We start from the raw sequence: 24890 nt of genomic DNA on the forward strand, positions 1-24890 counted from the left end.
CCTGTTCCCTGGGAGCAGAGCCCGACCCCCCCCCGGCAGCCCCCTCCTGTCAGGGACTTGTGCAGAGCCACAAGGTCCCCCTGAGCCTCCTTTGCTCCAGGCTGAGCCCCCACAGCTCCCTCAGTTGCTCCTGGTGCTGCAGACCCTTCCCCAGCTCTGTTGCCCTTCTCTGGACATGCTCCAGCCCCTCCATGACCTTCTTCTTGTGAGGGTACCAAGACTGCCCCCAGGATTGGAGGTGTGGCCTCGGCAGTGCCAGCACAGAGGGATGATTACCAGTCCTGCTGGTCACACCATGGCTGGTACAAGCCAGGTGTCATTGGCCTTCTCAGCCACCTGGGCACACCTGGGCTCATGTTCAGCCCCTGATGATTCATTATTGCTGCTGACTGTAATCAGAGTCTTTTCCTCCTCTCTGCTGCCATGCTCTTCTCCAACAGACCTTGCAACAAATTCCCTGCTGGTCTCTGTGCCAGAGATCTCACAGCTGGAGCAGCTGTTTTTCACTACTGGGCTGAAGCTGCAGGGCAGAGACACCTGAGGGTGGCTGCCTGGTCCAACACAGGGTTTGTGCAAACCCTTGATACAGCAGTTTGACAAACATCTGGAAGGTAGAGAACAGAAGCTAAACTCCCACTGGCTCAGGAAATATTTTATTCTTTATACTTTCATTAAAAAATAAACATAGGAAACAAAACCACAGAACACTTGTGTGATAGAAACAAACGCAGAAGGTCAGAGCATTGGCTGAAAGTGCATAATTAGGTCATGCTACCATGTCCCTGATCCCACCCTGTCCCCAAGCAAGGAGTCAGCAGGAAGCTCAACGAGCAGCACTACATGGAGCCCAGGCACTGTGGGGCTGAGCTGATGGCAGAGGGGAGCCCGTGCTCCCAGGAACGCAGCGAGGCAGGACATGCTGAGCAGGGAGTGCTCCGTGAGCTGGTGTGAGCCACTGATGGAGCCTCACCTGAGCTCGTGGGGCAGGCCAGGGATAGCAAGTGTCATGGGATGTGGAGTTATGAGACAGGGGAATAAACAGCTGAGAACAAAGGGCAAAACGGAATCCTGGATGTCACTCCGGAACAGCCCTGGAAGCAGAAAAACCCTAGATAAAAGGAAAACCAACACAAAGAACTTGAGTGAAAGGCTGCCTTGGGTCCCCCTGCCAGGTCTGTCTGGGGACAAACCCCAGTGACTCACCAGCAGGACCTTGGTGGGCAGCAGCTACTGTGTCCCTACTCTCCTGGCCTCAGCTCAGGTGACCTCCTCACAGGGTGGGGCACAGGCACGGCCGAAGCACAGCCAAGCTCCTGGTGCCACACATCGTTTGCAGCTGGAGCTGTCAAGCTTTTTGAGGACACACGATGTGATGAACCCTGCTGAGCACCTGATCAAGAGCAGGAACGCTGCAGACGCTTCTGTGGCGGCAACGAGCTCCTCCCCTGCCCTCTGCCCCTGTGGCCTCAGGCTCTGTCTCAGTAGTTGACAGCTTTAACCTGCGACTCCGTTTGTGTGCAGCCCTGCGAGGACCCTGCAGACGCAGTGACAGTGCAGGCCCCCCTCACACACGCTCACCCAACCCGGCTCTGCACCCACGCGCGCTCAAGGAGCACGTTTGAACATTCAGTATGTACACGATGATTTGAAGCTGGAACATAAGAGCAGCTGGATTCACCCTCACACATCCACATGGCTGAGAGCGACCTGAGGACCCGCGGGGTCCTGCGGTGGCTGAAGAGGTGACCCAGTGGTATGTACATGTCCTTGGGAGGGGTCACCAGGCTGGCTGAGACCAGGCTGGGGCAACTCTGCTCTGCCCACAGACTGAGCCACAGGAACAGCAGAGAGTGCAGCTTCTCCTGACCCATTCACCCCCTTCCTCCAGCTTCCCACAGAGCCCCTGATTTCAAATGACTGCTGAGATCACACAGTTATGCACATGCTCTAGTCACAAGCAGCACAGAAAGCTGCTGTTCTGGTGCCTATTCCCACAGCATCCACAACTCTCAAGAACAGTCACTGCAAATCATTTGGGACTCTTCCTCCAGCTGAGGCTTTTTAGAATGTTTTTCTTTGTGAGCTCCCTCCTGATCACTTCTCCCGCAGGACGCAGACTCCCGCGTCGCAGCGCTGCATCCCCAGGGAGGTGACCACTTCCCAGCTGTCAATGATGGGATCGTAGCACTCGATGCTGCTCAGCAGTGAGTTGCCATCGTATCTGCCGGGACAGAAAGTTACAAATGAAGGACGGTGCTGGAGGAAGGGGCTGAGGCATTCAGAGCTCTTCCTGGGAGGCTGGGCAGCTGCAAACAGCAGGAATAGCCCAAATTATAACCCCTGCATCAAGCTGCCATTGCTGTCTGCTGCCTCTCTCCTGCCTGCCTGGGCCCTGGACCTTTGTGCTGCCCATTTTGGTTGGGCACGGTGACCCTGTGGGTGTCTCCTCTCATAGAGGAGAGGCCCCGCGGAAGGGGCAGCAGCTGTGTCCCCTCAGGTCACTTGTTCAGCACCCAGGGCTGCAGGACCCCGTGGGCTTACCCGGCGATGGCGTAGAGCCGGCCCCGCAGCACCGTGGCCCCCACGTAGCAGCGGGGCGTGGTCATGCTCGTCACCGTGGTCCAGGAGTCGGTGCGGATGTTGTAGGCTTCCACCGAGGAGAGGTGCGCCGTGCCATCGAACCCACCCACCACGTAAATGTGGTCATTGAGCAGAGCCACGCCAGCCCCTGTGGAGAGAAGGTGGCACATTCACACCCACGAGTGACACCGGCAGCACGGGGCTCGCTGGTACAAGGCTGAACAGGTCAGTTCCTCCCTCTTCACAGGACATTTTTTAAGAGCTGGTAACTGCGGCTTCTGTTGTTGTTGTCTCCAATATGATACATGAAAACGTCACTCCGCTAAACACTGCTGACTCTGTGCCATGGGGGGCCCAGGCAGCACAGCAGCACGAGAGGTTTACCTGGGCTGACACCTGACCACAGGTGGGAGAGCAGAGCAGCACCAGGCCTGCTCTGCTGGCAGGCAGCTGGCAGGGACTGTCAGTACAGAGACAAGCTCCTCTGGTGTTTCTGACTCCCTGGTGTCACCCAGATCCTGGCTGTAGCCTGGAGAGTAGCTGTACACTGCTCCATAACAGAGCTGGAGGAGGGATTTCCCTGACATTACTTCTCTGGAAGACAGGGAAATGAAAACTGGTTTCTACACTGTTGCAGAGGCAGAGGTGGCTGGAGCAGCTGCCTGAACAGCTGTTCTCACAGTGCAGCAGACAATAATATGCTGGTCCAACTGGGAATTTATGAAACCAGCAGCCAATAACCCCCTGCCAGCCTTGGCTCCTCCTTGGCAGCCCCCTCAGGTACAGCACTGGAGGACACTGTGACACTACCATGCACTTGGTGGCCTTGGGGGCTCCTGCACCTGGGGACACAGTCAGCCCTGTCAGGCTGTCACCACCAACATGAACTACTGCACTAATGAATACCCTGAAGGAAACGAGCCAGCTACCCTGCAGTTGTAGGGCATGGATCTGTTTCTTTACAAACAGGGTATGAGACTTTCTGTTCCACTGAACGCATCCTCGCTTTCCCTGTCTGTCCTTGCTGAGAGCACCCGAACAGCTGGGAATGGCCAGGCTGGCCCAGTGGGCTCTCCAGGAGCTTTGGCTGAAGAGACCAAACCAAGGCCTAATCAGGGAAATCAGGTCCAGCAATGCAATATGGCCAAGGTCGCTGAGGGGTAGCCTCCCTCCAGAATCTGTCCTAGGAGGTGAAAGAAACAAGGAGGAAATGATCTCTGTGAATAACGCCAAGATTACTTTTAGTCCTGGTCCTGGAATTCAAAGACCTGCATGTGGATAAGTCTTCTTTGGAGGCCAAAGAAGTCCTACAGGGCCCAAGGTCACCAGGACAGACTTAACTGACACCAGGATGAAGGCTGCAAGTACCTAAGCTATGACTAGTTAGGGGTGTTAGTACCAGAGTGGCAGCAAAAAACTTGGGCAAAAAAAGCCCCTTGGGCACACCCATGTTTCAGATCTTGGTACTCCAGGTCACAGTTGCAAGGAAGACACCAGCTGAGCCAGTGCTGGGGTCAGGAGTCTCACCATGTTGCTGCTTGCTTGTGGCACCAAGGAGCTCATGCTGCAGCCAAGGCACTGCTACTAAAGCCCCCAGCTCCTGTGGGGAGCACAGACCTGGGAAATGCCTGTTGTGGAAGGCTTTTCCCTTGAACTCTGCTTTTGGTCTTGTCCAAAGTCAATCTTCTCTGGTGCTCAAAGCAGACTCATCTGACCCTCAAGCTTCCTAGAGATTTGTGGATTGGTCTCACATGGTGCCTCTGACTTGGAAAAACTTGCAGATTTATCCTGTTTTTTTATATGTAGGGTCTTCCTGGATGTGGAAAGTGCCCAACTCCTAAATCAAATCCATTCTTGGCAGACAAACCCACACTTAACAGGAATATCCCTGTCACAGGAATAAATATTTAAAGATCGGGGTTTTGGTGAATGCCACTGCAGGCACAAGAAAGCTGAAATGTTTTTGGAACAGAGCCCAGTTTTATTGAGTACCCAGCACTTGGCCCTAACCAGGAACACTGCACAGGAATCACATGGAGCAGTGCTGCCCAGGCTGACTGTGAGGGGCAGTTATTGAAAGAAGCAGAGAAAAAGTAACTTCAAAAGGGATGTGCAAGAGGGTCTAAGAACGTAACTCTAAGCACTGGGAGCCACACAGGTGTGAAGGCCCTGAGCAACCTGCCCGTGCACACACAGGCAGGGCCAGGGCAGCTCATCAGCATGGCCTGGAGCTCAGGGCAGGAGGCCTGAGGCACACAGCAAGAGCAGGAGATCAACACACCTGGGCACACAAGAGCTACAGGAGCCCCATGGCAACTCGTCTGAGAAATGAAGGAGAGCCTAAACAGAAAGATACTCCAAAAGCAGGATTTAAACTGTGTTCTTGTCCTAGATACAACTGCTCACTTAAAGCTTGGATAGAACTCCAGGCAGAGAGACAAGTGAAGAGTTGGTGGGGGATAATAATGTGTGACTGCACCATTTGTGGAACCCCATTGCAGGGTGACACTGCTCTGGCAGTGCTGCTCTCTGTGCTCCTGCTGCCCTGGAGCAGGGCTCAGGTGAAGGAGCAGCCTGGCAGGGCACGCCTGCCGTCACCATGTCCCGTGCAGCTGACAAGCACTGACCCAGTACTATGGTCAGTTTGTGCCTTGTGAGCTCTTTTCCACGCCAAGCACTGTTCCCAGTTTTGGAAGTCACACAGCATTTCCTCTCCCTCCCTGTAACCTAAACCCCCACCACTACATTCCTCTATACACACCTTGGCGTGGGATGGAGACAGCAGGCATGTGAAAATTAGTATTTCTCTTGGGAATTCAAGCCAGTGTGCTGTAAAATCATCCCTTCTCAAAGCCAAACCACCCATGGAGGCCAGAGCACCCTCCAGGGCAGCAGAACACACCAGCAGTGACTGCTCCCTCAGTGCAGCAGGAAACACACTGACTTCAAGGCACTGTGGGCTCTTACCTGAGCGCTTGGTGGCCATTGGAGTGACATTTGTCCAGTGTCCAGTGTGGGGGTCATATCTCTCGACAGAATTCAGGATGTTCAGCCCATCGTAGCCTCCTGAAACAAAACACAGGAGCAAACCACGGGGCTGATTTGGGGAGAAAGTTTTCTGCGTAGGGAGCAGTAACACGCCTGGTGGGCCCCGAGCACAGCGTGGCACTGCCATCAGCACAGCCCACCCTGGCAGGACGGAGGATCCTGCAGCCAGCCCAGAGCCAGCTCTGCCCCAACACTGCACTGGGCCATGTGGGACAGCATCACTTCCCCAAAGCAGGCCAGCCCCACAGAGCTGCCTCTGAGCACGCTGAGGCCACTGCTGGTGCAGCCCCGCAGATGTGCCGCTCCCAGGTCTGCGCTCAGGTCTGTGCTGCAGCCACAGCTGCAGGAGGCTGAGCAGTGTAGGCTGGGGATCTCTCAAGAGAATACTAAAAAATCCCTGTGCAGCCCCAGCAAAGGAGCAGTGTGCTGCCATCCATCCTGGGGACAGCATGAGGAAGAGGAATTCGGGAGGGGGAAGTGAAACCCATAAACCAGGTTGGATTATGGCCAGGTTTGAGGCCAGGTTGGGCAGGGCTTGGAGCAACCTGGGCTAGTGGAAGGTGTCCCTGCCCATGGCAGGGGGTGGAATGAGATTAAGGTCCATTCCAACCCAAACCATTCAGTGGTTCTATGAAACAAGTGCCTAAGATCTGTGACTCCCCAGGAACAGGACTGCAACAGATGTGGGTGCAATGCTGGGCCTGCCTTTTCTGGGGCCCAGAAGGTGACCCACAGAACAAGCTTCAGAGTGCTTTGTCCTCTGGAAATCTCACTGTACTCACAGCTGGTGCGGTGCTCTGAAACTGAGTGCTACAGGAAGAAGCTGGAGAACAGACAGCTCAGGATACATTTCTGGAGCACTACAGCCACCATTGCTTTGTGTGGTGCAGGTGCACCCTCTGTCCCATGGCTACCTGCTTCATCTCTGGGCATTTAGACACTGCCCAGGCCACACAAAGCTTCAGCTGGCACTGCTTATCCTCCACACTTCAGCCATCCCTCAATCGCAGGGTGTGTAAACTGTGTGTAATTTGCAGCGTGCAGCATCTCCTGCAGTGACACGGCAGCTGCACTTCAAGCCACTGTGATGGGAACAGTGAGGTCAGGCAGCACTCACCGACACAGCCGGGAGTGCCCTGGGAGGTTAAACCTCTTCTAACATGGATGTGACACCTGAATGGTCACTTGTGTAAAAGGGCAGATTTGCACAACTCCCAGAGGTGCTGAGGTACCCACCGAGGCAGTAGATGACTCCATTGGCGACCACGAGCCCCGCTCCCTCCCGTGCTGTCTGCATGTCTCCCAGCATACTCCACTGGTCGATGTTGGGGTCGTAGCGCTCCATGCTGGTGTGACGGCGGCTTCCATCGAACCCACCCGAAACATAGATCATGTCTGCAATGACAGAGTGGGACCCAGCGAGTCAACCATGCACATGGAGCATGGGGGCCCTCACACACAGAGCAAAGCTACAACATGGACTGCAAACCACAGAAAACAGACCTTGGCACACTGGGAGCCAAGATGAACCCAGGCTCCTCAGCCTGGTTCACAGGCCCAACAGACAAACACAAGTCCCATCTGGCCTTTAAATCTGCTTCCTGCTGATGGATGAAAGAGAACATGCACATCCAGCTATTTTTTTCATGCTGCAGTACCACCAAAACACTGCCAGGCCCAAACCCAAACCCTTCCCATGACGAGCCTCACGTCAGTACCTCCCCAAAGTCCCCACTCCTTCCCTGCACACGTTCCAGTCTCTCCAGTGCTGGATGGTCACAGCTGTACTTAGTGTCCTGTGCTCAGTGTTGCCCAACACTGTCACCACCCTCAGAGCTTCCCACTCCATAATCTCTCACAGAGCCCCTTTCCCCCAGTTCACAGATATGTGTTGCAGGAATGCAGCGGAGGCAGAGCTCCTCTCAGGATATGTGGGCAAGTTTTCCATTTCTGCATCCCAGTGATGAGAAGGCAGAATCTCAGGCTCCCCTCCTTCCCCAGAGCCAGCCCACTCTTCACATACCAGCTCAGGGCATCTCAGGCCAGAGATGCTCTGCCCTGGCAGTGACCAGGACGTACCTCCAAGGGTTGTGGCTCCCGCCAGCCCTCGCCGCACGTTCATGGGAGCCACGGAGTACCAGATGCCATCCTCATCCGATGTGTAATCCAGGCACTCCACGGAGCTGAGGCGGGAGCGCCCGTCGTAGCCCCCGATGACATAGATGCGGTCATGGAGGGACACCGTGGCCACGTATCGCCGCTTCCGCGTGATGCTCTGAGACAGCGAAGCAACACGAAGGTCAAAGAGAGAAACAACACTGGGCATGGAGACCAACCACTGCTCTTCCACCCTCTGCTGCTGCTCCTTTGGGAAATGGCCCACTGTCCCAGAGCAGGCAGCACAATGGATTTAAAGGACACAGCCTGAGTGACTGTGTCTGCCTCTCCCTGCCATGCTCTCTTCTCAGGACCATGTCTCTCTGCACTCAAGTATTTCGCATTAAATGTATTTGTCCTGTGCTGCTGCATCATCTTTGATGCATTTGGTATGTTTTGTTAGCCTCCCACTGGCTCCTGCAGACAGTGGTAATGGGAGAAAGTGGGGACTCTGAATATTTGATGAAGCTTTTAGCCTCCAAGAAAGATCAGGATTTTGGAACATCAGGTGTTACTGAGTCTGCCCTGACCAGTGATATTAAAGAGGCAGTTCTCCACCATTTCACACAGATAAAGGTGATTTTAATTTGGGTAGAAATACTCCTCAGTGCAGGAATTTTCTCCTCCCGTAATGCTCCAAAACACTGCAAGCAGTGGGATCATGCAGCAGCCTGAAGACTGCACTGATTACACTGTTCCTATTGACATTCCAATTATCATCACTAACCTTAAAACTTAACACCCCTTCTCTAAGAAACATGATAGTTCTCACTCCCACAACCAAGATGTGGGTCTCTGCAGGCTCAGCTGATCAGGTCTATGACAACAACCCCCTCTCCCTCCGTCACTCTGCAAACTGAAGTGGTTTCAGCATTCACCATGTAAATATCTGAAGAATTTCTCTCAGAAATCCTCAGCAGATTGCACAGGACAGCCCAAGGAGACTGTTATCCAGCTGGTGCTGCACGATCAGTGTTTGCTCACAGCCTGGTCAGCCCAGTGGTGGTCAGAGCCAGTCCCTTACCGGCAGGAAACTCCACTCCTGGGTCTTGGGGTCGTACTTCTCCACCACATCAATGGGGGACTGCTGGCTGCCAAAGCCGCCGATCACGAGCAGCACTTCGTTAGCTCCTGAGGCACAGAGGGACAGCAAAGCCAAGTCAATCCCTTCACAACCAAAGGGTCACCTCAGGGGAACAACCTGAAGAAACTCTAAGCCTTCCCTGGTGCAAAGCTGCCTCTAAATCCCTATTTTCGTCTTGGCTCTGGGGAAGGGACCTAACCTGGCTCAGGCACTCCCACTCTCTCTGTGCTCAGCAAGGAAGAGAAAGGAGAAACTCTTCAGAGCATGTGGCAGACAACTGACTGAGGTGTTAGGAGCTTGCTGCTGGAGGGCTGTTTCTCCTAACACCAGACAAGCTGCCTCAGACAGGTGCTGAGGTTCGCTCCTTTATATCTCCTTTTGTATCCCTTCCACTGTTTTTCCCAAACCTCTCACCACCCCATAGAATCTGGAGGAGAATCCCTGCTGCCTCCTCACAACACAAGGTCTCCTCTTGGTAGCAAATGACATCCAGACCTGATTTAGGGGACTTTGTTTACCACGTAACTGAGAAACAAGTCAGGCTGTCTAAAGCTTGGAAAATGAATTAAATATTTTCCCAGGAATTGTCTCTTAAATCTTGTGTATTTCATTTCAAAATTGCCTTCCCATTACTTTTTTTTTCTCTGAGATGGTCTCTGAATTTTTATTTCCTCCATGGCTGTTAAATAACAGCTGTGACCTGGAGAATTGTAACTTCCCCTGTAATCACTGCCTGGAAGCAGGCTTCTGTCTCAGGTTTAGAACAGCTCAGCATCCCCTGGACTCCTTGGGCCCTTTCTGGAACAGGGAGTTTATCACTAGAATTTAGGACCATCCAGCTTTTCATTGCAGAAGGACTGAACACCAAGCAACAAACATTTAACAAGGCCTTGTCTGCCACAAAGCAGAAAAGCTGCCACCTCAGATGAAGAATAATATAAAAAATAACTGGGAAGGATTCACAAGAGCTCCAACATCTTGGAAAGCCTCCTTTCCAGTAAGATAGCTAAAAGTGCAATCACTTCAGTTCTCACATGCAAAGTTAATACACGACTTGATAACAGTTTAAAAGTGACACATTGCTGATATCAGATGGTGTGGAATCAATTAAAAGAGCTAGGGCTGAATCCAAAGGGTGAACCTCAGCAATAATGTGCAGTTTTAACCCATACAATTAGACAATAAAACAGTTTTTTAATGTCTTTTTTATCAGGTGAAGTATTTCAACTAAGAATAAAATGAAATGTGTTTTTCTAAAATCACAGAATCACAAAATGGTTTGGGTTGGAAGGGACCTTAAAGCTCATCTCATTCCACCCCCTGCCATGTTCAGAGACAGCTTCCACTATCCCAGAGTGCTCCAGGCCCTGTCCAGCCTGGGCTTGGACACTTCCAGGGATGGGGCAGCCACAGCTGTTCTGGGCAACCTGTGCCAGGGCCTTCCCACCCTCACAGGGAAGGATTTCTTCCCTAAATTTCCCGTGTGAAACCATTCCCCATTGTCCCATTGCTACAGTTTGTGATGACAAGTCCCTCTCTGGCTTCCTTGTAGGCCCCTTCAGATACTGGAAGGCTGATGCCAATGACAGGCTGAGCTGAAGTGCAGGTCTTTGAAACTGGCATAGGAATTCCCACAAAATGTGCTGAGGCCTGGACTATGCAGGAGCAGAATAACAACATTCCCTTCAGGCCAGAAGAGTTTGATCAGTGTGTCTCTGACAACCCTAATCTGCCCTCCTCTTTTTGTGGTTAAACTGCTTTCTGTCCCCTGAAATGGCCCATGAGGGGATTTTGGGGTCTCTCTCCACCACACCTGCAGCAGCACTGGAGAACACACAAGGAGGATTCCTTGCAGGGACAGTGGTCCATGCTGGCACTGATGGCAGTGCCCTGGGAGTGCACCAGGATACAGGCACGGCACAGACAGTCTGACAGAAGAAGCCAGTAAAATACTTTTTCTTCTTCTGTAGGTCATTCCTACATTTATGTTGCTCTTGAGTGCTCACAGCCCTAAGACAAGCCTTTTCCGAACAATTCATGACCGTGCTTGGTAGGAGTTACTGAAATAAAGGAACATATCATCATTGATTTACCTTAACAAGGCTAGGGAGAAAAACAAAAGCACCTCTGAAGGGGAAGAGGGACATCTCCATCTCCCTCCTTGCACGTTCCCCTGTTCAATTCGCTGTGGAAACTTGCTGTCACTGTAAGGCAGCTGTCACTCACCTCACAGCTCCATTTTGGACTCTGATACCTGCCTCTTCAGACAGGAAGAAACTCTTCCCACAGTTCTTGGACAGCTGCATCCTGGGACAAATGTATCTGCAGGCACCAGCAACTCAGGAAACTGGTTTTAAGGCCACAGCAGGAGCCTGGGATTAAAAGCAACCAACTGGTCCCCACACTGGCACTAAGCAAACATGCTCTGTAAAAGAGGCACTCTCTCCTTTGCTCCAGTCCCCTCTCTGTCCCACTGGGGACCATGGGATGACAAAAGCTACTGCTGTGAAGAACATCAACACAATTACAAGGCACTAGACAAGGTGTCTGACACACCACCTGCCAGTGCCCCGGCCCCTCAGTGTCCTTTCCCCTGCTGCTCACCCAGACGTGCTCGTGTCCTGGGTCCTTGCATCTGGCTCCGGAGCTCGGGCCGAAGGTGGAATTTCTTGGCTTCGTCTACAAGGTCTCTGCACTGCAGGCTGCAGCGTATAAAAGGCTGGGGAGAAACATGAGTCACTGGTACATGCAGTGTATTTTAAGAAACCTCAGAAGAGCTGTCCTAAAGCCAACGCTCATCAGCTCAGACAGCATGTAAAGGACTTGTGTGCAGGCTGCAGTGTCCTGGTGGAGACACGGCATGCAGAGAAATGCAAAGGCAACTGAAGACCAGATTGCAGCTGAGAAGATATGGCTCCATTCTCACAGACTGGCACTGAAGGTTCCTTAAGGAAAATGGCTGCATTGGAACACTAAGGAAAAGTCACTTCTACTCCATTTAAGCAAGCAGAAGTATGACTAGGAAGGGGAACTGGCAGTGAAACCACACTTGATTTGCCCCATGTAACTCGTCCTGCACCTGCCACTGGAGAAGAGGTGGGGAGCACAGCCCAATGAAGCTGTTCAGCTGATCTGTTGCCCTGATCCCTGTGCACGTGGGACATGGGAGTTGTGAAGAGGCAACAGAAGCACTGAAGTGTGAGGGGCACCCAAGGACAGCTTCATCTCCTTGCACAATGCCATTGTAATTCCGTCCCCTAGCCAAGGGCCCAGACCAACCTCCCTTCAGCTCAGCGCTCATTTCCCCTTGGGTGTTTGGTGTACACGCTGCTTCAGTAAGTTCAGATTTACCTTTACAGGTTCCTGGTATCTGTGTCAGGCAGCCACATGGGGCCAACGCTCCACTCTCCACACCACCCCAAGCTGAGGATGTGTCACCAGTGTGTGGCACTGCCAGACTGGACAGGTCACCCTGCATGGTCACTCTGAGAGCCGAGGGCTGTACACGCTCTGTCTCAGGCTGGATTTGGAACAGATCTATTTGTTTTGGTACCAGTCCCTTTTCCATTAGCTTCAATTTCAGTTTGAAGTGGACCATGACAATCTGACTGAACACCCTTTAGCTCTGGCACAGCCTAATACAACAGCCCATTAGGTTGTCCTGATTTACTAACATCCATGATCTATGACATCCGAGATGACTGTTGCTAAACCAGCCTTTTCCTGACGTAGAGAAACGTCTGTCATTCACCAGTCAGCACCTGTCAGGTGGCAAGGGCTAGTAACCCTTGAGTACGTCCTATCGCCATCTAACCTGAAGGCTGGTTTGACCTTCTCTGGGCCTTCCTTTGAAATCTTGCCTGGGATCAGCATCATTTCCTGTCTGGAATTAAACTTGCACTGAAAAGCTTAATTGTCTCTTTTCATCGTCCCCATTTTGGGTTGCCTCTGCAGCATCTCAGAATACAAAGCAGCAGTGTTAGCCATGGCTCTTGGCTGTGTATTGGTCCCGGGCCCACACAGCTCCTGTCTTTCTCACTCAGAGGTACTTGCTGACCATCTGGCCCTCAGACACCCTCTGAGGAGCCATGACCTCCCTGAGATCAATGCCAGCAATCTTCAGCCTGGGGAAGGGGACCTGTCAGCGCTTAGGAATGACGGCAGAAAGCACTTGTTGGAGACTGTAACAGATGACAACAGAAAGGTGCAGAGACAGCTGACTAACGGCCCTGGAGAGGGCACCCTGTGGCTGCAGAGCGGGATGCTGTGACTGCTGGCACAGCACACCACTGCTCAGTGTGACGGCGGCACTGCGGCTGAGCAGGGACAGCTCCACAGGGTCACCATCAAACAGGAGCAGCAGAGGAGAGCTTTGAATACGTTCTGTCGGACAGCAGAGCCCAGCCAGGAGCACGCAGCGGCCGCTGGCGCTGTACCTCGGTGTCGATGACGTCAGTGATGTAGCGGGGGGTGAGCAGCGGCATCCGCACGTACTGCAGCAGCTCCGGCAGCGACGCCTCACGCTCCTTCTTCGAGTGCTTCACCCAGTTGATAACCGCCTCGAACACCGGCTCCTCAGAGTCCACCTGCAAAGAGGAGGCACATCCTGATAGGATGACAGGATAACATTGGAGCTACTGCCATGGAGCACACAACGTGCAGGCTGTTGGCACTGCTTCACAGCGAGCAAGGGAGCAGGACACTTAGCTACGAGTCTCTTAGGGAAATCCCCATAAGCACAGTTAAATTCCCTCACTTCCTTTTCCTTACACCTGCATTTGTTTTTTCCCCTGCAGCTGAGATCAACAATGGCAGTCCAAGTCCCAGAGCAGTGAGCGCTACGGTGCGGATCAGAGCCCAGAGCTGGAAGCTCCATCCACTGACCAGTGGGAACTCACAGGACAGTTCCCCCAGTTCTCTGTGGAGCAGGAGCTGTGGTCCTGCAAAATTCAAAGTGCCATCATAGAGGTGATCAGAATCATGTTTCCTTTGCACAGCGAAGTGTCTGGCTTAGGCCCCGGCAGCACCGTGCCCACGCGCTGCCCCTCGGACAATCCAGCCAGAGCAGGTACATTTAAGGTATCTTTTTATTTCAATCCACCTTTTAAAAACTACAAAGGATTTCAGAGTGGAGAGCCCTGGGGCATGAATGTTACTGTTTATTTCTACTGTTTACTTTATTTTATTACTAATTTATTTCTCCATCTCCGGTCTCCATTTAGGAGTGGCACATGCTGGTGCTTACACCACTTCCAGAGATTACACTGACTAAACCATCCAAATTTGATACTGTTAGAGAACCTCAGGTGCTTTGGACAGCTATGATTACCAAAAGCAAAAGGATTGTAAAAATCTCAATTATATATTACTTAGACTTTGTTTTCTTTTTACACATCTAGCAGATCATCCAACATAAAGGGAAATCAGGTACAAATTTATTATCACAAAGTCGTTAACTGAGACTAAACATGAAGATAAAAGAAGAGCCTGTGATGAAAGGACTGAGCCTTCCCACCAGCCTACGATTGGTCCCCTCTGAAGTCCAGTTTGAAGCTGTCAGGCAGAATGTTTTGAAGCAGGGAGCCCCAGAGGTTAATTATGTTAGGCATTCTTCTAAGCCATTGTTTTATATTTGTTACAGTGTAATTTGGAATGGCCTCTTTCTCTTGGAATTGCAGGGAAAGGACAATTAGAGCTCACAAAAGGAGAGCAGATTACTGTACTGTTTCCAATTTCCCCACCTCCTCTTTAAACGCAATAATCTTGCGTTGATTTATTCCCTCCTGAACGGAATGTCCTCAGATATATTTAACACCTTTATTGTTCATTAACTCATTTATGTTTCCTGATAAATGATGAGTAACATTTAATGCAGGATCACAGTGAGGACCTGTAATTGCACTTCTTGAGCAGCCCAGAGATTTTCTGAGGGTGTTCTGTGAGCACGCTCTTGATTCCACACAGCACCTCTGTGCTGGCACAGCAGGAGAGAGACCTGCTCCTTATCCCAGACTGGTTTGGGTTGGAAGGGACCTTAAAGCCCATCCCATTCCACCCCCTGCCATGGGCAGGGACACCTTCCACCAGACCAGGTTGCTCCAAGCCCCATCCAACCTGACCTTGGACACTTCCAGGAATGGGGCAGCCACAGCTCCTCTGGGCAACCTGGGCCAGGTCCTCAGCACCCTCACAGGGAAGAATTTCTTCCCAACATCAAATCTAAGTATCTCCTCTTTAAAACTGTTATCCCTTGTCCTATCACTCTCTGCCCATGTAAAAAGTCACTCTTCCTCTTTTTTATAAGGGCCTTTATAAGGTCTCCCTGGAGCCGTCTCTTCTCCAGGTCAATCCCCCCAGGTCTCCCAGCCTGGCCCCAGAGCAGAGGGGCTCCAGCCCTCAGAGCAGCTCTGTCACCTCCTCTGGACCTGCTCTAACAGGTCCGCGTCTTTCTTGTGCTGAGAACCCCTGACCTGGACACAGCGTTCCAGGTGAGATCTCACAAGGACAGAGAAGAGGGGGAGAATTGCCTCCCTTGCCCTACTTGTCACATATTCTTAAGGTACAACACACTGCCTGCTGCAAGGTCTGAACCAGCCCTTCCAATCCACAAGGAATGTCGCTTCGCCTGAGCAGATCATCCGAGAAGCTTGGCTGGGTCATTCTGAAGTTCCTCATTATTTCCTGCTCCCAGCCCAGAAGCTGCTCTCAGTATCATCACAACCCACAGGAGGCTCAGCCCCTCACAGCACAAACAACAAACACACTCAGCCTTTTCCACTGTGGATCCCGGCTGGAGCAGGGTCCTTCACCACTGTCTCACACGCTCTTTCTCAAGCAGCCTCATTAACAAGAGGATGTTGCCGTGGCTGAAGACCACTTTCAAGGAATACAGCAACAATTCTCCTCTGGCTACCCCTGCACTGGCTTTTCAGGAATCCTACCAAAGATATCCCATACGTTGGTTTGCTTCCAAGCATTCCTGTTCCCCTGAACTCTGAGTAGTGATTGCTTTCAACTGCAGTGAACATTAGCTCTTGACAAAATCCATGTCAATAAGTAATCAAACTCTCTCCTCATTACCAGGGAATGTTCAACTGGTTCATAGAAAAGGTGGAAAAATGTATTTGACATGTTCCAGTCACACAGCACATCCTCCAGAAACTCACCGTCAGGGAACTAAGTCTCCCTGTAATCCCTGCAGAGTCAGACCACCCCGCACCATCCTGGGGATTCCTTGTGCTGCTGATCAGCAGGCAAACAGAAGTTAAAGCTCGGGGGTATTTCTGAAATGTACGCATTGAGACAACTTGTCTTCTCCAGGGAAAGGAGGGAATGAAGGGCCAGCAACTTTGCAGAGGGAACTAACTTACTGTGATTAACTTGCAAGAACCACTTGTGTGACAACAAATTCTTAGAGAGAAGCTACATGTTATTGACAAAATTCAGATTACAAACTAGCAAAAAAAATTAATTAGACGCTTCTTGAAAATAAATTTCAAATTCAGAAACTGTGTGAGAAGTCCACCCCAGGAGTATGGACTAATTACTGACTGGTTTCAATGTTTTATTTCAATGCTTTGCACAGTAATGGTACTTTTCAGGTTTTACCTGAATTTCATCACACTTGATGAGCTTTTCAACCTCTTCTTGATTTAAGAGGATAAACTCTTCATGCTGAACCACCTCTGGAAAATGTTTCTGGCTGAAGACCTCTGCAGCTTGCATTAGATCCACACAATTGTGTGTCTCAGCAAAATCCCGAATGCCCAAACAATTTGATGGATCCAGCTGGCTTTCTAGAAACTCACAGCAAGCTTGTTTCACACCTACGGAAAATTGGAGGGGTGAATGAGCACTGCATGCTTACTATCAATCCACTGCTTTGGCAAGGGCTTCAAAAAAGAAGTTCTAAGCAATAATGAAAATCCAATTCAAATAACAAGAAAAAGTACTACAGAAACACACACATGCATGTATTGCTTTGGAGACTGTGAAGACACTTGGAGCAGCCAGGCCACGTGTTTGGGCTGGTTTGAGCTCCGGCTGTTCTATTCCAATCAAAAAATTACATCAATCTGATACTAGGAAGACTCCAATGTGAGTTGTACTCAGCTTCATGGATTATAAACCACTAATGTGTCTGCTAGTGGATACAGTACCAGATTCCTAGGTCTGTGATAACTTTAGGGTAAAGTTGTCTGCGATTTGGGATAATTGTCTGGGGTAGCTCCATAGGTGCATGTGCAGTGACAACAACCAGCCTGTTACCGACCCAGACATACTGTGATGGCAGGTCAAATACATCCAGGATTTGCTTATTAGAGTAATATAACTGAGCAGTAACATTTATGTGCTATACAGCTCACAATTCCTCTTGGGAATACTCCTGCAGAAGTACAGTAGCCCAAAGCATGGAACCTGTTTTACCATTTTTTTTGCACCCAAATCCGTTCCTCTACCAATGAGACCACAGCGCATAAGAAAACAGAAGTTTGATATAACTACTTACAAATATAATTCCTCCCCCAGTCTCTCTTCCATGCACAGAGGGTCAAACAAATCAAATCTCTAAACAGCAGCAATGGTGCAATTTGTGCTAATCCTTGAATTACCTTTCAGTTGAAGCAGACATGCTGCTGGCAGCAATTCTTGGACGTTTTCTACCGTCACATGCACAGTTTCTGTATATACAAAGTCCAGCAGGATTTCCATGGTGGAGGCCGTCAGGCCCTGGATATCCACACAGGGTTTATCTTTCTCTGAGAGCTGTAAATTAAAAGAGAGACGCAGCTTTATTTTTCATTAATGTGAGCAGAAAGCCCACAACACTCAGCAGGTTTGAAAACAAAATCTGTCAGAGGCTTCAACAGAGATTTGTCCTTTCTATTCTGGCACTCACTGAAAGGATATGGGGAAGGAGGGAATTTCCCTACAAAATTCACTTACAGGATGAGAAAGAGACAAAAGTTTTTTATGGATCAAAAGGACAGTCACACTGCACAGTAAAACCTGTGAGCTGAGATCTGAGTCAGCAGAGATTACGTGTGTCACCTGTGCAAGACAACTAAACACTCTCTTCCATGCAGTACTCCAAGCTTTACTCCAAGGGAATTCCTCCCTGAGCTGGATGTGTGTGACATGCTGCAGTTCACATGGAGTCCCCACCTAAGTGTTGGCCCAAACTAGGTTCTTTCAGCTGGCGTGAAAGAGGCCAATCCACACCCAGAGTCCAGGTATTTGATTCATTTCAGTTCAGCACAGAGAGGGGGGGCTGGAGGCCAATCCCCAAAGCCAGCACATGACCAGCAAAACTGTTCACTTTATATTCATTTTAGCAAACAAAGGCATTAATATTCATTGGCTACAAGTTACCTAGCTCTCTCATTAATTAGCCTTCTATCTTCTATTGGTTTATGATTTCCTTGCTTCTTACGCTAATGAGTCCCATGCTCAATCTTTCTCTTCCTCTGGGTCAGGGGACTTCTGCAGTAGCTGGCTGTGAGTCAGTCGTCGCAACGTGCCTCTGCTGGAATTACCTTCTACCCGTTCAGAGCTGATTCAGCACAGCTGCTGAGCTGGCTTTATCAACTTCTTCCTTATTTTGGGAGTTTTGCCAAGTGTCTCTGTGGCCCAGAAATTTGGCATCTCTGTGCCCTCTATCAATAGGACATCCTTCTGCCTGAGCTTTGGTAACTTCCCCATGGCATGTCAAGCCCTAAACCTGAACAAGTCAATTCTACTGACAAGTAATTTTCCTTTCCAACACCTGGACATTTTCACCACTCCACTCTAAAACCAATCCAAAGAAAAAGCTTTCTCAACTCGTCAATTTCCTGATTCAATTCTTCAAGCTTATGGTGAACTTCATTCCTAAAATGAAATGAAGTTAAAAGACAGTTTGTGCAGTGATGGCACATACACAATCCAGACTTTGTCCCCTAACTATTTTATCACCTCTGTGATTAATTTTGGAATAATTATTTTTTCCAAGGAACATTATCCTCCTAACGGTCAATCTTTGGGAACAGCAAATTCTGTGAATCCATCAAATTTGCACAAAACAGATTATATTTCACAAAGCATCAGCTTCGTGGTTCAGTGCCCCCAGCACAGAGCTGCTGGCAGAGCATCCGATGATTCCTGACCAATGCACTGGCTGGTGGATTCACTAATCACACCCTGCACATTGCTGCCAGCTCAGCAGCATGGCTGCACCTCAGGAGATAATGATCTCCCTGTGGCACGCTGCAAAACCAGCCCCTGACTTCTGGAGCAGTCAGCACCAGTGCAAGCACAACGCAGACGAAAGCCCGTGGCTTCTCTTGCCAAGAATGGGCCCCAAGTTGGTACAGCCAGTTGGGCAGAGGCTCAGGGAGCAGAAAGCATGGCCAAAGCACCATCACTGAGCTTGGAATCTGCCACAGCTGGGGAAAATGAAGGTGATACAGGAGTAGAGAAAATATGAGCAGTGGAAGCTGCTCCTGCAGAGGCACTCCACGACACGGCAGAGATGCCTGCCAGGACTGAGCCATGTCTGTGATGCAGAGATACACTTGCAGTAGAGAAGCACAGGAGGTAATGGTGAACCTCGAAGGAATTTGAAGGAAGAGGCCTTTCAAATCTGTTGACTCAGTGAACAACCTTTATGGCTTCCAAAGTCGGGAAGGAACAGCAAATTACCTTGTCTGACCTGCTGTGTGACAGGCCAGGCATTGCATTCAGAAGCTAAAACCAGTTCCTGCCTTGGGCCAGACAAAACATTCCTGAAACAAGACTAAGCTGTTTGTACCACAAACAAAGGACACAGATGTCACCAAAGGTCAGAACTGATCAGACAAGACTTTCAGATGATTCCAGTAAGCAAATGGAGACATAGACCATACATATTTAGGATCAAAGACGTTACAAACTTCTGTTGGCCTCCTGGCAGCTGTAAACATCAGTTCTTCACACATCAGCCTGGAGCTGGTAAAGAAGCTCCTGATGCACAATCAATATTCAATCATCAGCCATGCACATACTCTATACTGCTGACCATAACACAAACCATGGGGACAACACTAATACCACAGAGATGATTAATTCCTGCTTCCCTTGTATTTCTGCTACACTCCACTACTTGCTTGTTATTTTGCTCAGTTTACTCACATGCTAAGGATGCCAGGAAGGAAGGATGCCAGGAAGGATGGAAGGATGGAAGGATAGAAGGATAGAAGGATGGAAGGATGGAAGGAAGGAAGGAAGGATGGAAGGAAGGAAGTATTTCACATAACTTCACCTACATATGTGATGCAGAATTGGAATCCTAACATCATACCTTAAAGAAGGATCTCAGTGTGGAGACAACTTGATTCTGAACACAGAATCATGGAATGGTCTTGGTTGGAAGGGACCTTCCATGGACCCTCTCTGTCAGTTCAAAGCCATTCCCCTTTCTCCTGTTAACTCCAGTGAAAAGTCTCTCTCCATCTTTCTTGTTGGTTCCCTTCACGTACTGAAAGGCCACAATTAGGTCACCCCAGAGCTTTCTCCAGACTCAACAATCCCAATTCTCTCAGCCTTTCAGACTCATGAGGACTCTGAGCTGAGCTCCAGCCTGTGTGTGTAGCATTGGAGAACTGCCTGCAGTGCTCAGTGCTGGGCTGTTGAGACACAGACAGTCCCTCGTTCATCCATACTGGCATGTATTTGGACTCAGAATGCAAAATGATGATCATACAATGCTAACCAACACAAAGGGCAGGAAGCTTTCCTCTCCAAGGTGTTCAGTGTTTCCTTTTGTGGTTGTTCAGTGGCACCAGACACAGCTCTCCATCTCTGCTGTCAGAATTTCAGATCGGTTTCCCACTTTGTTGTTTAGTATCAGAGCTCTGCTCACTCTCCCTGAAGGGAGTGTAGTAGCCAGGGATTGATACTCCCTCACACAAGCACATTTCTAACATCATAAATAGTCTGCAGCAGTAGAAATCCCAAAATCAACTGCAGCATCCAGGAAAACAACTGAAGAGAGTCACTTTGAGGCCTCAGGAGTTTTACCTCAAGATACCCAAGCTGCTGAAAGCCTTAAGGCAGGGGCTGCAGGTTACAGCTCTTTTGTGAAACACAATGTTGCTTCTTCCATTCCATCCATCAATCATTGTGCTGGGTTTGGCTGGGGTAGAGTTAATTTCCTTCCCAGTGGCTGGCATGGGGCTGTGTTTTGGATTTGTGCTGAATGTAGGGACAATAATGGACATGTTTTTGTTATTGCTGAGCAGTGGTCACACAGAGCCAAGGCCTTTTCTGCTTTTCATATTGCCAGGCTGGCGAGGGGGCTGGGGGTGCACGGGAAGTTGGGAGGAGATACAGCTGGGACAGATGACCCAAAGTGATCAAAGGCATATTTCAGCCTGTATGACACCATGCTCAGTATATAAAGTGGAGGGCAGAAGAAAGAAGGGGGAGGGATGTTTGGAGTGATGGTGTTTGTCTTCCCAAGTCACTGTCACGGAACCCTGCTTTCCAGGGGATGGCTGAACACCTGCCTGCCCACGGGAAACAGGGAGTGAATTCCTGGGTTTGCTTTGTTTGCACGTGTGGCTTTTGCTTTCCATATTAAACTGTCTTTGTCCCAACCCACAAATTTTCCGGCTTTTACCCTTCTGACTCCCTCCCTGATCCTGCTGGTGGGGGAGCAAGCACGGGGCTGTGAGGGGCTTGGCTGCTGCCTGGGGCTAAACCATGACAATCATGCAACTCACCCTGCAGGAGAATGGGTCTAAAATTTTGCAACCCCTTTCTTACCCAAGACTACTTCTTGTTTTTGTCTTTACTAATGCAGACACACAAAAGTACACTGGAATAAACCCCAATTTCTTCTCACAGGGGAAGAGAAATGCTGGCACGACAGTGCTAATGTGTGGCTCACTGTACTCTGGAGGGCAATCACAGCACAGTGAAGTTGACAAGTTGACCATGTAAGCACCTGGAAACACCAGCTGCTTTCAGAATATTTCTCCATGCTGGGGGGAAAAGAACCCTTCAGTTTCTAGAACACAGCCTCCAAGAGAAGACAGAATAGTTTCTTTCTGAGGTGGAGCCAATGATCAGCTCTTAAAAGATCCTAACTTATGTTAACTTGGCCAAACAGAGAAAAATATCAGTGCACAACCGAGATCCAAGGGAGATAAAACTGCTCTGCAATTTTCACTACAAGGAACAACCCTGTAGGTAAAACTGATGGTCTTTCAGTTCTCCCACACTGCTCAGCACAGGGGCAAAGGAAAGTGTTGTAAAAAGCCTGGGGTTCATCAGGTGATCAGTGGCTTCTCCTCATTCTGTAAAATGGGAACAGAAAATGGAAAGAAATTAATACTAAGCCAGACTGAGAACTTTTTAAAATGTTAAAGTCAGAAGTAAGAGAAGGAAGGAAACTTGAGACACAGAGAGGCAAAGGCAGTTCTTTATGACAACAGTATCTGCTGACAGTCTCAGTGTTGTACTGGCCATGCACAGACGTGACACCAAGAATACTGTGACATAACCCCAGGACAGAAGACCAGGAATGCCATGGGCTAACCCCAGGATCAGATCTGAACAAAGCCTTGTGCAGCCGGGTCTGGCACATTAGAGCAGCCAAGCAGCCCCCAGACTTGCCGGAGGCAAGCGATGGAGTGTGGAGGAAGCCCTGGCAGGGCCTGTCAGTCCATGACACCACACACACAACGAGCTCCCTGGAGTCCCAGCCTGGCCAAACCCTGCACCCACAAGAGCCTGGAGAGTGTCCAAGCACTGTCCCATCACAGGCCCCGACACACTTGTCGCTGACACACACAGGAAGCAGGTCCACTCTGAGGCTTACCGAGCTGCCCCTTCCTGGAAGGAAGTTCTCCCACAAACACTCCGTAATTGTGTGCCCCTTGGCAGGTTGGTCACTTAGGGTTTCCATAACAAAGGAACAAGTTTGGAAGAAAGACTAAGCAAAAGAAGCAAACCCCTTAAAGCAGAGGCAGTGTGGGAGTGTGAGAGAGCAAGCAATTCTGCCCACTGGGCACAGGCGTTCTCCCAGGGAGAATTTAATTTCCTAGGAAGACTTACATATCTGAATGAAGGTCACTATGATGTTACAGTTAACATGAGTGTAATGAAGCAAGAGACACCTCAGCTCAGACTCAAAGCACACCAACCCCTAGCCTTTGTTAGCAGCCACAAAGAACGTTCTGGAGCACACGGAATGACTGGATCTCTGCACAAAGTCCAGAAGTCAAAAGCACCGACAGGAACGTGAAGGCAAACCCAGAGAAGCAGAGACACTCTGCTGTACTGGTGAGCACCTGGAGCTACTGGAGAACAGAAAACTTCAGCCTCCAGGGACTAATCTGCTTTGTGCATTTTCTTCATTTAATTACATTTCCTTCATGCAGAGAAAGAGCATAAACCTGATGAATTTACAAATTTCATGAAGATATGGACAAAAAAAATATATTGGTCTGTGGTCAGGCCACACATTCCTCATTTTGGTTTCTTTGCACAGGACTGTAAAAACGGAGACACCTGCTGCCCCGACAGCACTGAGCGCAGTGGGCACACAGAGAGCTCTGCCACAGCCTTCATGCCTCGGTAAAACAAAGAACAAAATCATTCGCTGCTGCAATGACTCTTGGGCTAGCAGGGAGGGCTTTAGGACCTGTGAGCTACTTAATAATGTTTCTCCCTGCTAATGGGGAAGGCGGTAGGATAAGGAAAGCATCTTCTGTAAGAAAAAGCTGCAAAGATTGACTCAAACTTATAAAAGACAAAGCCAGGCAAAGCATCTGACGTTTAACAGCGAGTGCCAGTTCTAGCTCAAACAGTGCCTGTCAGTGACTCAGGGAAACAGCACATAGGTACTGCAAGTCTCACAGTCAGGGTTGAGAGCCAAGGTGCTCACAGGTGAGATGTGCTGAGTGCAGCACCTGGGGCTCAGAGTCACCCCAGCCCCAGTGACACCCCCATGGCAGGAGATCAGCACAACCCAGCACACACCAGCTCTCAGCCAATGCCAAGAGGAGCCCGGAGCACGCATCAGACACCCTCCATTGCACAGAAAGGGCTGCCCAGACTCCCCAGCTCGGCACCAGGGCAGGAAAGATGCCCAGAACCACAGAAATCACAAATCACCGCTAGAAAAATAAGTAAATGCATCAGAACTCTCCGGTTTGGCAGCTCAGCCCGGCAGCTCACTGGGCACAGGGTGGTCGCAGCAGACCATGAATCAAGATCACAGTCCCTGCCACAACCTCTAACTCCCCACCAGGTCATGATAAAGGGCTCTGGGGCCACCATAAGAAGGCACAGAATCACCTCGAACTGCTCCAGGGCCAGCAGGACAGAATCCAGAGGGCTCCAGGGCCAGCATGGGGGGATTCAGAGAGATCCAGGGCCACCACGGGGGGACCTGGAGCCCATAGGGAAACCGAGGGCCACCGTGGGGAAATCCAGAGACACCACGGGCCACCACAGAGAAATCCACGGCCACCACGGGGGGGTTCCTGAGGAACCCAGAGCCACCATGAAAGGATCAAGAACCACAACGGGGGCATCCTGAGCAACCATGGGGAGTATCCAGCGGACTCCAGGATCACCACAAGGGGATCCTGGGCCCTCACGGGGGGATCCTGGCCCAGCTGCTGAGCAGCTCAACAGAGAGCAGCCCAGGCACTGGGCGCCCCTGCCTCCTCCACCCACGGAGCACCCAGGGCCGGCGGCAGCACCGACCTCGCTGGTGAACATGGCGCAGAAGTAGTCGCTGCAGGCGGCCAGGACGATGCGGTGGGCCGGGAAGTCCTTGTGTTCCACGCGGAGGGTGACGTCGCAGAGCGTGTTGCTCTTACGCAGGGCGTTCATGGCGTTGAGGATGGACTTGGCGTGGGAGTTGGTCATGATGTCCTTGGGGGGGGCCATGGCGCGCGGCACCTGCGGGCACAGCCAGCACGGCCACATGGCACGGCGCCCGCCGCCGACAGGGGGCGCTGCCGCCGCACCGCCCCGCCCGCCCGCCCTC

The 24890-nt window shown here is 50.6% G+C and overlaps 1 protein-coding gene across 1 annotated transcript in view; it reads right to left on the reverse strand.

The window, feature by feature from the left end:
• Positions 1–636: 636 nt before the first annotated feature.
• The window catches only part of KLHL12 (kelch like family member 12), a 24780-nt gene continuing 526 nt past the window's right edge, over positions 637–24890 (reverse strand). The window contains exons 2-12 of the mRNA XM_042015962.1: positions 24605–24802; positions 17482–17635; positions 16478–16695; positions 13306–13455; positions 11474–11588; positions 8810–8916; positions 7708–7903; positions 6865–7023; positions 5548–5646; positions 2542–2728; positions 637–2221 (exon numbers count right to left, since the gene is read on the reverse strand). Coding sequence (XP_041871896.1) covers positions 2095–2221; positions 2542–2728; positions 5548–5646; positions 6865–7023; positions 7708–7903; positions 8810–8916; positions 11474–11588; positions 13306–13455; positions 16478–16695; positions 17482–17635; positions 24605–24802 — 1710 coding nt within the window. The 3' untranslated portion in view covers positions 637–2094. The remainder of the gene's footprint in view (positions 2222–2541; positions 2729–5547; positions 5647–6864; positions 7024–7707; positions 7904–8809; positions 8917–11473; positions 11589–13305; positions 13456–16477; positions 16696–17481; positions 17636–24604; positions 24803–24890) is intronic.

This window comes from Corvus kubaryi, unplaced genomic scaffold, assembly GCF_017639235.1.
Source record: "Corvus kubaryi isolate FWS band 111438036 unplaced genomic scaffold, C.kubaryi_AGA036_p1.0 split3-37355, whole genome shotgun sequence".
In the NCBI taxonomy this organism is placed as follows: Eukaryota; Metazoa; Chordata; class Aves; order Passeriformes; family Corvidae; genus Corvus; species Corvus kubaryi.